The sequence below is a fragment of the Alternaria postmessia genome (assembly GCF_024291825.1).
Source record: "Alternaria postmessia strain BMP 2775 chromosome Unknown scaffold_18, whole genome shotgun sequence".
NCBI classification, from domain to species: Eukaryota; Fungi; Ascomycota; class Dothideomycetes; order Pleosporales; family Pleosporaceae; genus Alternaria; species Alternaria postmessia.
Window position 1 is genome coordinate 175,322 of NW_026260091.1, and position 12,279 is coordinate 187,600.

The following is a 12,279-nucleotide window of genomic DNA, read 5'->3' on the forward strand; positions in this document are numbered from 1 at the left end:
AAGTTGGGTATTGGACGAGACAAGTGTCTGGCAACCTGATTCAGTCGTCCGAACATGGATCAGGAGAAGTAACTCAGGGGAAAGAGGGTATGAGTAGCTAGGTGCATGAGAAGGAAAGGCTTCTGCAAAGCTGAGGGTGTATGGACATGATGGTAGTGCATTAGCTAGCGCCATCCGTCCAGCTCAGGAACCCCCGCCAACAGACCCCACTAACGCGTGCCGTCCGTCAGACTTCCTCAGCCCTACACCACCTCCCCGAGCTTCGTCAAACACCCGTTGCGAACCCAAGTCTTCCCATCATTGTTCGCCATCATGGCAAGTGCCGCCTTCGTCTTACGCGCGTCATATCCACCGGTTCGCTAATACCTCGGCCCAGAGTTCGGAGGCACGACTGTACACCTTCTCCGATGAGACCAAAACCAAGCTACGCAAGTTCCGTCTAGGCACCTCGCGCGCCAAAGATCCCCAGGCCGTCATCTGTTCGTATACCTGCTGCCTTTGCCGCAGTCGTTCCTGCCACTGCCCGCCATAGGCCCACACTATGCAATGGCGCTGACGCCCATGCGCGCCAGACGAGATCGATAAGAAGACGCTCGAAGTACGCCAGGCAGACGACGATGTCTACTCCGACGTCCAGAGCCTCGCCGACGAGCTGCCCGACCATGCCCCGCGATTTGTGCTCTTGAGCTACCCGTTGACCCTCGTACGCTATGCCGACCATACACCGTGAGAGAGAGAGAGAGGCTGAGACTTGACAGGACTCGGGACGATTATCGGTGCCATACGTCATGCTATACTACCTGCCCATAACATGCAACAGCGAGGTGAAGATGCTGTACGCTGGTGCAAAGGAGCTGATGCGCAATACCAGCGAGGTCAACAGGATCATCGAGATCGACAGTGCTGAGGACCTGGAAGAGATCGAGAAACTGCTCAAGGATGTCTAGAGTGGGAGCAGATAACGACACGATGAGCAACGGCCGACTATGATGCATTATGCGCCCACTACAATGACAATATCAACACATGGCACATCTATACAAAATTCCACACAGGGTCGATTCTACCAGCAACCTACTGTCATCCCATCACACATGCGTCATTCCTTCTCAACGGCCCCTGCCGTTGCTGCGTGCCGCCTAACCCTCTTATAGCCGAAGTTTCCGCAAGGCTGGTCCCCACGCAACTGCGACGTTCACGTAAAGCAGCATCGAAAACGTGTGGATCATGGGCCCAATCCTACGCGCGCAGTGACCATGCAAAGCATCCGTTATCGAATTCCTAACCATTAGCAACGGCACTCCCTATAGCTGCTATCCTCCCTCACGCCACACGTGCACGCTCCTACCCTTACCTCATTGGCCGGCACCCCCATTTTCCTACAAATTACATGTGGACCCCCACGATACCCAACCATGGCAAAAGAAAATCTCCGAGGCGCACACCACGCTGCAATGTCTGTATACGGCAGGTACGCTGACCCTTTTGACAAACCTTCAACATGTATGATTGCGGCACGTTTTCGCAAGTAGGGATAATGACTTGTGTACCCCTGTCCCCGCGGGTTTTTGGAGGGTCTCTCGCTTGCACCGGAGTTGGGAGATGGGAACACGGAAATGCTACTGCTTTCTGCAGTGATCGGCGGAGGGGAGTTGACTCGGTAAATTGTTAAGAGGACGTGAGTTGAAGAAAACGTTATTTGAAATGAACTTTGCACGGATATTGCGATACAAGACGCGCGTTGGGCTCCGAGCATCATGAGAATCGGGTCCGGGAAGCGATAATCTCTCTAAAGGGACCGATTTCTTTCACATGTTGAGTGGTGAGTCACATGGTACGGGTTTTCGACCATGAGGTTTGTGCTTGTATGCGTTTGACTTGTTTCATGCGACGGTAGAAGCGCACCCTCCCCTTTACCAACATCATATGGGGGATCGTGATTCCAACTCAAGTAGGTTGGATCCCTTCACGAGCAACTTCCAACGCTAGCTTTCTTTCCATCACCAGCAATATTTTCTTCCAAACCTGAATATCCAGTAGTGCCTTTCTCCTTGTCTTCGACGCCAACAACCTCAATTACATCGTAAGGCCACGACGCGTCTCTCCCAAACTTGGAGACAACATCGCGTCTGAAGAGTCGTTCCAGTGCTGTTTGCGGTTAGGGTAGTCGCGTAGAGTAGTCGTAAAGACTAATGTATAAGAATCTGGAGGCACGTTCAGGAGCGGTTGAGTTGACAACTCTCGCCGAAACACCAGCAGCAGGATTAACAAGCACCCCTTATAGTGGTAGTGGGTCGCCGGAAGCAGTACAGCTGGACGATGAACCAAAGGCGTTCTATTCTTCCATTGTTTCTGCTCACCAGTATCGAATTGAAAAAACATTGCTTCTATACAGTCTGATAGGGCGCAACAACAATGCTATCGTCCCTCCTCAATCTACTTATACTGCCCACTTGCTGCGCTTCCGGAGACTCGGTCCGAAGCGGTATAGTACATACGGAATGGGCAGCGCGAGAACGCTAATGATACCAAGCAAAGTCAAGGTCCAGTGAGTCCCCAGGTTTCTGTACATGGGAATGCCGACAACTGTCATGCCACCAGCTGCAACATATCTGACCAAGGCGACAAATGTCAAGGCTGATGCTGCATATGCTTCGTAACTGTCAATGATGTACATGTATGCGGACATGAAGATGCAAATATTGCTAAAGCCGACAAGCAATGATGCTGCCAAGGGTGACCATATTGAAATAGAAGCCTATTATTTGTTAGACTTGTATACAGAACATGACTGGGGGGCGTGTATGGTATACTTACATAGTCAGTCCAACCCATCCAGAAGAGTCCGATAGGTAGTGTAGGCGCTCCAATCATGGCAAAGAACAATCTCGATTCGCGATGTATGGTCTTGCCAGATCCATCGTCTCCATCTTCCTTAAGTTGTCGCACAGTCTTGTGGTAGGCTATTGGAACAAGGAGCGCCGAAAGGGCGATTCCGATGAACAATCCAACGAAGCAAATATTGGATAGTCCCTCATTTATACCAAAGGTTTCCGCAAAGATGTAAGGGTAACTGCAAGAAAGTCAGCGATTCACGCCCTACGCTGCAACCTGAAACATTCAAGAGGCACATACCCGTCTAGAAACGTAAACAAAATGATGTAAACAATCATCAAATAAAGTGTAAAAGCCACTACAATCGGCTGTGTGCAGAGAAGAAAAGGCCGAGTGAAAGACCTAGACAAGAGCTCACCGATGGAGCCATGCGATGCTTCAGTCGCGGTCTTGAACTGTTGATTGCCTGTAAGTTTCCGGAAGTGCTGTGCTTTGTAGTGCAGTAGGCGAGGTGCGAATGACTCTCTTTTGCAGAGCAAGATAAGTGTAAAAGTAACTCCAATCAGAATAAGCGTTATCCATTCCGTCCATCTCCAGTTGATGTCTTGCTCGTAGCCAATGTATGCACCTATCACAGGACCTGTTTTGCTTTTGGTTAGTAAAACCAACAAGGAGCGGATCGTCTTGATAGGAATAACACGAGTATAACAAACTTACCAAGAACTGGTCCACCAAATGCGGGTATCGCAAACAGTGGGAAGGCGAATGTCTTCTCCACTGGACTCCACAGATCACCCACGGAGCCACCTGCAACCGTCAAGGGAGTGCTCGCTGAGAACCCAGCTAGGAACCGAAAGACAATCTGAGCGCCAAAGTTCGGTGCTAGCGCAGACCCAAGCGTCCAGCAGGCAAAAACGAAAAGGGAGCCAAGATAGACAGGATATCTTCCGAGAAGCTCAGAGAGGGGAGATAGGAGCAAGGCACCAAAGCCAAACCCTACCAAGAAAAGCGCAGTGGCCAATGATTCCGCTACTTCTGACACTCCAAAGTCGGCAGTCGCTCTAGTGAGCACAGCAGAGTCGATAGAAGATGCAAGGGTCGCAACGAAAGCGACGAGACATACGAGTAGTGTCGCAAAGATACGGTGTAGGGTCGAGAAGTGCTTGGGGTTGAATGGGTCATCGGGTCCGCTCCAGTCAACCTGGTAATAGAGCTGGCTGTTACCATCTTCCCTCAACGTGATACCTGGGATCCGTGTGTACGGTTCACCTTTGTTCAGCTTACCGGGTGACTCCAAATCTCCCAATTCGTGTGCTTCGTCGGAAAAGCGTGCTGACAATGGATCTGGAACTTCAGTTACACGTTGTAGCTCTTCCTTCACATGTCGCTGTATAGCTCTGTACTGTAAAAAGAATGCCATCGAGGAAAGGGAAATGGCAAGCAATGGAGAGATGAGGTTAGGAGATGATGTCGCAGACTTTCAGAAATGTAAGAAATTGTGATGAGCTTCTTCTCCGTGACGTCCCCGAGTCATCATCGGGTATTAAGAGTCTCCGATACATAACCGAACGCTATGCTTTGAAAACTGGAACTTTTTGAATGCTTGTGACGGGAGATGCGACGGTGGGTCAAAGCTAGAGAGTTTTCGATCTACCGATGGCTGGCGCCTTTGCTCCCCGAGACCGCGCTTTCCCCAAGAGAGCGCCGCAATTGACGTATATGTTCGGAAATAAATCTTGACGTAGCGAACTGGAAAGATAGGCGGCAAATACCTCATCATGTAGTTAGCTCAAGGAAGGTAAAACTATGCATATCAAGAATCCTATCTCTGTGCACATGCTGCTTTCTAAGCTCTGGCGCTCTAGAAAGAACACCACAAGGAAGGCGGCTCCCGCTCCACCCTCTAATCTGCGTGTGAGAAAGAAGAACGCAACGTTCTAAGAGACTCTTCAAACTCATGGCCCATTTTAATTTCGCCTTCGGTATTTTCGATACTCATCGGACAACGAAGTCTCGTCCGTGGTGGCGGACATAAAGTGCGAAAACCCCGAGTGCGGCTGCGACCGTGAGGGTATCGGTGGCCGCGGAGCGGGTGGGTAAGGCAGCGTGATTTTATCGGCGACTTCCTTTTTGTCAGCTCTGACCATCGCCTTTACATCCTCAGAACCGAGTTCATCGTCATCATCCAGAGCCCTTGTTGTGATATATACATGCTATGCTCCTTGCCTATGGTTACGTCATCGTCTTTCGACACATCTCTTTCGGCCTTTGCAAGGCCTACAATATCTTCTATTCTATGCTTTCCCGGCTCATCAAGCTAAACACGTATCTGCTTGAGTGCCGCTAAACTGTTTGTATTTTTCTCCCGGGTCGCATCGCATGCCTGTTCAGCCTTGGACCTCTGATGGTCTGCTTTATCCCTATCGTCAAGGGCGCAAGCCATGAGCGCGCAATGTCCGATGACGTAGTAAGGGAGTTTAGGGAGCATATCAGTAAAGATGCGACGCACAGCCGCAGTAGATACGATGTGCAACTCATATTAGAAGACTTTCACCATCGAGATGTACTTTCCAAACTCTTCATTGAACATGAACTTTACGGCTAGATGACATGTGTCATATCTCGTTGCTTGGAAGAGAGTTCGTTATGATAGTTGCGAAGAGATGAATAAGCGCGAGAGCGTGCAGATTTTGGTATGGTGCGAACAAAAGGGGCTGGTTCGAGAACATATCGTGCAACGGGCAGCTATCTGCGTGTTCGTATAACACGACCTAGCGGGATTATCTAACCAACACATTACGTATCGTTGTTAAGTTTGATGCCCTACTCAGGCTACGTGGCGCTATACACAGCTCGTGGAGCTCATCTTCACTAGTCTCAGGCTCGTATAGATCCGACAACGAAATCCAATTCGAAGTCCAGATCGCAAGATCAGGCTCTTTCGGCATTCTCAGTCTTCGCCGCGGCGTACTCAGCGTTAGACTGGAAGCCACCTTCAGGAAGCTTGTCAAGCATATCGTTCTCCTTGTCCAATGTTCTGAAGGTCCAGGCGAAACCCACCCAACCGAGGAATGTCAAGATGGCAATACTCATGTACAGCCATACAAGGAGTGGGTCACCAGCCAATGGTACGAAGGCTTGGGCAATGGCAGAAGAGAAGGCATGGGTAAACCAAAACATGCCTGTAACCAACGAGCGCATATTCTTCGGTGCTTTTGTGTACGCGTACTGCAAGGTTGAAGATCCGAAGTCAGCACATGCCTCGAATGCACATCATACACTCTAGGTCTTACCTCTAATCCAGTGATCGATGTGAAGATCTCCGAGAATGCAATGAGGATATAGGCTGGAACCTGAGTCCACACCGAAAGGTCAGGTGGCTGGTCGCAATCTGTTGGAAATTCTCCACATGGCGACTTTTGGTAGATAAAGTGTTGAATGACTGCCGCAACAACCATGGAGAGCATGGCACAGGCGAAACCGGCTTGGATCTTCTTCAAGGGAGTGAAATTGATACCCCAGTGGGCAAGTCTTGGATAAATAATTTTGTCGAAGATTGGGATGGAAATGAGCAGCGTGAACGGATTCTTTAGTATACGGAGTCAGTATGTGTCTGCTGATACGAAGTTCATACGTCGGAGTTCTTACCAGATTGTGCACTACATCGTTTGGTACACCGTTAAGTTTCATAGTAGACGCCTGTGAAACTAGGTTGCTGGTCCTTGAAGAGAGTCAGCGCTGGTTTGGCTCATATCTCAGACAGTATCGAGACTCACATCTGGCCATAAGGCAGCCAGAAGATCGGCAACCAGAAGAATACTTGACAGGCTTTGATGCCACGTCGGACTTCCTCCACCCACGCATCATCGAAGGTCATCCATGCCGGTTTGTTTGCGATCTTGCTTGGCTTCGCAGCATCCCAGATGTTTGGATCAGAAAGGTTCTTCCACGTTCGCACAGGATTGAGCGAAAAGCGCCCTTTCAGAACTAACCCATACGTTCTCATCGACTTGACAAGCACGTCACCCTGCGGAGGCTTCTTGACGTAATGCTTGCTGAAAGCAAGCATCAGAAGTGGGCAGAGGGCGAAGAGAATGGTTGGCAATGTGAAAGAAAGCCAAAACCCGACGTATTTCTCCGCGTACACTGCATTGGAGGTGAGCTTCTAGACAACGTACAATTCATTGACAAACAGCTTACCCATGGAAACTTGACCGACAAGTGCTCCAACGTTGATCAGAAGGTAGTAGCGCATGTAGACTCGGGAGTAGGTGATCCCTGGATCGACGATGACTCGTTCTCCGTTTGGTTCGGTGCGAATGAAAGCTCGCGGGTGGCTGGCCTCATACTGCTCCGCAATCAATGGAGATATGCAGCACTTGAAGAAACCCCTATATTTGACGAAGTCAGTATGTGTCTCATAAGTGCTCGTTCTAGCGAGACTTACACGCCGGTTCCAAACAAGATCAATCCTAGGATGAATGAGGCAAGAGCTCCTTCGGGGTTTGGCCCCATAACCTGAGGGATCGCGGCGATGATGATCAAGACATGTCCGAGGGTTGCGACTCCAATCGCAAAATATATCGTTTTGAATTTTCCCCAGTATTCATCTGCAACCCATCCGCCTAGAGAAAGGATTTAGTACGATGATCGCTCTTGAACAAAGAGCATACTAACCGACTAGGGGCATGATGTAGGAGAAGAAGGAGTTGAATTGGACGAGGCCAGTACTAGCGCGCTGGCCCATTCCAAGTGCACCAGGCTGCCCATCACCTGCAGCGCCTGCTTCCGGGAAAGGTCCTGAAGTAGGCAGGTCTCTCTGAATGAAGTTGACAAATACCGCGGTGGTTCCGTAGTAAGCAAAACGCTCACACATCTCCACAATACCAATAACGTAGACTAATAGTAGTTTCGGACGTTAGCACATGCTACACAAAGCCTCGTGAAGAAAATGCACGTACTCATCCAGTTGACTTTGCCATATACGCGGCGGAGCTGTTGCCAGTCTTCATCGGTAGGGTATTGCTCCCCATTAGGGCCAAGAAGGCTCTCAGAAGTCGACACAAACTTATCTTGCTTTTCCAGACTCACACTGCCCCTTGTGTTGTTGTGAGGGGCGTGCACATTTGCCAGAGCGGCATCAACTATCTCCAGGTTGGCGCCTGTAGACATGGCGACGAGTGAGAATGCGATAGAACTGTCCGGATCACTGTTACATACTCATTATATAAGGCTCTACGCCTTGTTCCTTTCGTTTTCGAGCTGCCTCATTCAGCAAAGTCGTGGAACTGTATTCCCATTCACGACGTTCTCGGCACCAAACAACCCTTCCACTACCCTGATCGCCCAGAGATAATCTTCTCTGGACGGCGTTCGGTACTCGCTCGAATTTCATCCTGCTTTCTTGGATTTCTTGGGTATCCGGATATGCGGTTGGCGCCGAGCGATACTAAGCCTGCGCCATTCTTGAACGTTTGCGACCTGACCTTGGCAAGCACCACTTCGCCAGGCCAAGCACGTAATATCCAATGAAACGTGTCAAAGAGATGTAGAGGGGCTGTTGGCCACTTGATAGCAATCCAAGGCTGTAAAAGATCCAAGATCTGACAATATCTTGACATCCCTACTCTATACCGCGACCTTCCTCATCAAGCAATGTGGCAACCCTTACGCAGAAGATACAAGTCGCGTGCGCATTGCCCAAGAAAACGCGAAAGAGTATCTTTACCCTGGCTCCACCCCTGAATGTGTAAGAGATCATCGGGTATCGTCGCAGTAGACTCTCAGTGAACACTCGATGCTGGTGAAGTAGACAAGATTGTCATACTCATATATCTGGCATGAACAAACGCTATGGGATGGATAGGTATGAAGCCAGACGCAGAAGGGAAAGAAGGTTCCATAGCAGCTTTGAGGGTCGAGAATGAAGGACGAAGCAAGCTGCACCCTCAGCCTGTGAGCGCCAAGCACACCCCGCTCAGCTAAGCAGCTTTTGACTGGTGTAAACTCCTCTCACCCGCCCACCTGTACAGCGACCCAAAAGCATTTGCAACTACATCTACACGGTACTTGCGCAGATTGCCCAGTATGAAATGGCCATCAAGACTGCTCTCGAGGTGTTGCAACCACCTTCGCCTTCCACCTCACAGACACAGTGCAGACACAGTGAAGACCTAGGCCTACGTTGCTAACGGTTGGCAAACCTACGAAACATGGTGTACGCCTAGAAATGCTGTTTCGATAGATAACAATTGCTTCGGATGTTGACTACATCAAGCTGTTTGCGTCGTTACTGATGACCGTAGTCCAGACATACCGAGATACCCGGGCGTCCTACCGCACCTGCATCCGCCCCTCCACCCCTCTGCTGTCGCCACTACGACCCTTTCAAATCCGAGCGATAAGCGAGCAGCTCCTCTTCGGTTCTCCGCAGCTTCTCTCTTTCAGATTCTAGTCGTCTTCTTCGCTGATCGTTCGAGCCCTTCTGCGAATCCTTCTCTCTATCATAAGCCAAAGGATGGTTCACAAGTAATCGGATCTTCCAGTCTTCGAATAACACGTCTTTCGCGACTCTTTTATTCAATAGCAGTGCGTTCACTACGTTCTGCAAACGTTGTGCGCATGTCGCATCAGCATCAGCTTCGAGGCCTCGGTGAGGTTTTAGCGCTTTGTTGAATTGCGCTGGTCCTCGGAAGCCATTCTTGCACCGGTCGATCAATGCTAGGAAGATCTCACGACATGTTGCTTCGAGGAGTAGGGAGTCGTACGCTTCCGGACGAAATAACTTGGCTGCGCTCGAGTCTGTGGGATCTTTGATGTCCTCGAGATTGACCATGGCCAGGACAAGCTTCCGCACCCAAAACTCAGCATGTTGCTCTGCGTCTATGATAGAACTATCAAAGTGAGGATCGACTTGAGGCGCTCGCTGTACTCTCCGCCTGTACTCTCGAGCGTTGTTCCATCGGCTGCTGGTGGCAGGTGCCGGTATCGTATAACGGACATTTTCAGTATTTTGAATGAGTGGTGAGTACATGGCGGCTAGGTGTTGACTTGGGTAGGATGGTGGAAGACGGAGTTGACGACATCCCCTTTTCGTAGGTTCAAAAGACATGCATCAGGGTACAAGCAACTTGTGAATACTAGAATGGAACATTCAGCGTCTGCCGGTCTCTGGAAGCTCAGCCGCTGGCGCTTAGACTCGGATCAAGCGCATAATGTCAGGATGTGACAGACTCTCCATATTGATGGTCTTACCTAGCGAACCGTTGTTCAAGTATTGACAGCATTGCAGTACAGTGAATCTGCTAGATCGGGCGCCTGCAGGTCGCATTACTTTATTCACAGTAATGGCTTGCTTTGTCTACACCATGAGCATGTCAGGCTTTCACGACGCCTTTACTGTGCTACGTTACCTTACGATACATCTAGTCTCCACTAGCAAGTTGTTATTCCACCAGACAAGCAATCGTCCAGCCTTAACTCAGCAGATTCGTGGGTCGAATCTGTAGCTTTCATCACGGCAAAATAGTGACAGGTTATTTGAGTAAGACACACAGGTCATGGATTCAATCCACACGACATCAGCAGCGAGAGCTTTATCTCCTTTGTCACGTCCTAGTACGACCTCGCGCATGAGGTGCTCAAATAATTCTTCGTCTGTATATACAACACCAAGGCCGCTACCATCGCCACCCTTCTCTGCTATCACAAGGCCGACTGTGCGCACAAACCGATATCCATGGGATGATAATTCTGAAGATGAAACTGGCCCACAAAGTCAGTCTGGAACTGCTGTGGAGAACATCATCAGCCAGCCACAACCATTGTCATACACATACGATACTTTCATGTGCGACATGAGGTCTACGGAACAACAGCATCCCATCGACATGCCCGACCACAACAAGTATGTTAAACCAATACTCGCTGGGAGCAGAAGAGATCAGGATGTCCTTCAATCACCGCCATATCCGATACACGGTCAATACATTGAAGGACGGTTAGCAGGTGCTATGCATAATAATGAACGCAGCATCATACGTCGGCCGACAACAGAAGACTATCTCCGGTTAGACCACCCACTACCCGCGCCACCACCCGAGTATGATTCTGATCAAGACCTTCCTGTCATCGAGCCGGATTCCTATCTCCCTGAAAACTTTCACAACGAACACGAACCGCAGCAAGTCGATACCCAGTTTCAAAAATCATGTCTGACCGTTCCGGAACGACACTCCGCAGCTGCCAATGCTCTGACCCACCCTAAATCCGCAATTAAGCCAAATTACAAACATTCACAACCCGACATCATCTCCAATTCGCACGTGCCTGTTCTTGCATACGAGCCAACTATGCCTGAACACTACGGCACACCTGAACGTGTGCCAACCATCAGTGTTGACATGTACCAGCCAGCTCTCGGCGGCTTGCAGATGGTCTCAGGTATGCAACGCAGTGATTCGAAGCGAGATCGCGTCAGGCACTGGATGAAAGTTCACAACCCCTTTCGTCGGGGCCGAGAGTTTGGGCGCCAGCAGAAAGACCAATGAAGAACGCTGGCTAACAGGGAAACTGCGTTCGAATAACTGATATGGTTTGGCAATTATTGAGACTGCGGAGAATTAAAAGTTGAATAGCAGCGCGAGATGCGTCGAAGAAGATGCTAGTGCAAAAGCGCCATACCATGTACATACGACCAGTGTCTTCGCACACCACAACCCCTTCTGTATTTCGAGTCGAACCAGGCTGGAAACAACAGAAAGATCAAGAAGACCGAACGATAATGTATTTACATGACTACAAGTTGCAAAGATGATGAAGTATCCAGTGGTGTTCCCACGACCTGGTACGACCCCACCAGCTTCATGAATTCGCCTTCTTCTTTGACCCAAACTTTGAAACCTCACCTTTCAGTTCCATATGCACAAATACAAGCATGCATCATGCGATCATACCCGATCCTGAAAGTAGCGATATATTCCCCACTAGAATCCCCGAAACCAGTTCAGCGTCACATCTTACAATGTCACCGTTCACTTCGCCTAGGCTACAGTGTGTGCGGCTGAACAGCCGTTACGCACATACATGACATTCACATAAGCATGACTAACACTAGTGCTGTCACTGCATGCAAGAAACTCAAACACTATTCACTCGCTGTACCTCGTGAATATAAGCATCGTTCATTGAAACATCCGACACATTGTTCTTGCTTGTAGAAAGATCAAGATGCCGTTCGGACCCTTCGCCTTGCAATGGCGCGCGCCAAATCCCAACCCACCGCCTCCCACACGAGTGCCAGATGGCATAAGAAGAACCTACATCTCAACCCCGTCCGGTTCCCTCGAGCTCCTTTCAGCCCTCCCTCGATCCCCGTCCACCAAACCACCCCTTTTCTTCGCCCATGGCGGCTTCGGCTGCGCCGCTATCTGGATTTCATATATG

The 12,279-nt window shown here is 49.8% G+C and overlaps 5 protein-coding genes across 5 annotated transcripts; 2 read left to right on the forward strand and 3 right to left on the reverse strand.

Moving 5' to 3' along the window:
- Positions 1–149: 149 nt before the first annotated feature.
- J4E82_004014 (uncharacterized protein) lies at positions 150–947 on the forward strand (the record flags this gene model as incomplete). The annotated part of the gene is made up of 4 exons (XM_051730297.1): positions 150–152; positions 377–479; positions 573–703; positions 759–947. 4 exons carry the CDS (start codon positions 150–152, stop codon positions 945–947), a joined length of 426 nt encoding a protein of 141 aa, XP_051589925.1.
- Positions 948–2,440: 1,493 nt separating this feature from the next.
- J4E82_004015 (uncharacterized protein) lies at positions 2,441–4,255 on the reverse strand (the record flags this gene model as incomplete). Its single annotated transcript, XM_051730298.1, has 4 exons — positions 2,441–2,758; positions 2,818–3,073; positions 3,136–3,475; positions 3,553–4,255. The coding sequence occupies 4 exons, from the start codon at positions 4,253–4,255 to the stop codon at positions 2,441–2,443; spliced, it is 1,617 nt and encodes a 538-aa protein (XP_051589926.1).
- Positions 4,256–5,766: 1,511 nt separating this feature from the next.
- J4E82_004016 (uncharacterized protein) lies at positions 5,767–8,007 on the reverse strand (the record flags this gene model as incomplete). The annotated part of the gene is made up of 8 exons (XM_051730299.1): positions 5,767–6,063; positions 6,129–6,422; positions 6,484–6,556; positions 6,612–6,981; positions 7,036–7,226; positions 7,283–7,460; positions 7,513–7,734; positions 7,797–8,007. 8 exons carry the CDS (start codon positions 8,005–8,007, stop codon positions 5,767–5,769), a joined length of 1,836 nt encoding a protein of 611 aa, XP_051589927.1.
- Positions 8,008–9,211: 1,204 nt separating this feature from the next.
- Positions 9,212–9,868, reverse strand: J4E82_004017 (uncharacterized protein; the record flags this gene model as incomplete). Its single annotated transcript, XM_051730300.1, has 1 exon — positions 9,212–9,868. The coding sequence occupies one exon, from the start codon at positions 9,866–9,868 to the stop codon at positions 9,212–9,214; it is 657 nt and encodes a 218-aa protein (XP_051589928.1).
- An 823-nt stretch (positions 9,869–10,691) lies between these two features.
- On the forward strand, positions 10,692–11,384 carry J4E82_004018 (uncharacterized protein; the record flags this gene model as incomplete). Its single annotated transcript, XM_051730301.1, has 1 exon — positions 10,692–11,384. One exon carries the CDS (start codon positions 10,692–10,694, stop codon positions 11,382–11,384), a length of 693 nt encoding a protein of 230 aa, XP_051589929.1.
- Between the last annotated feature and the right edge of the window lie 895 nt (positions 11,385–12,279).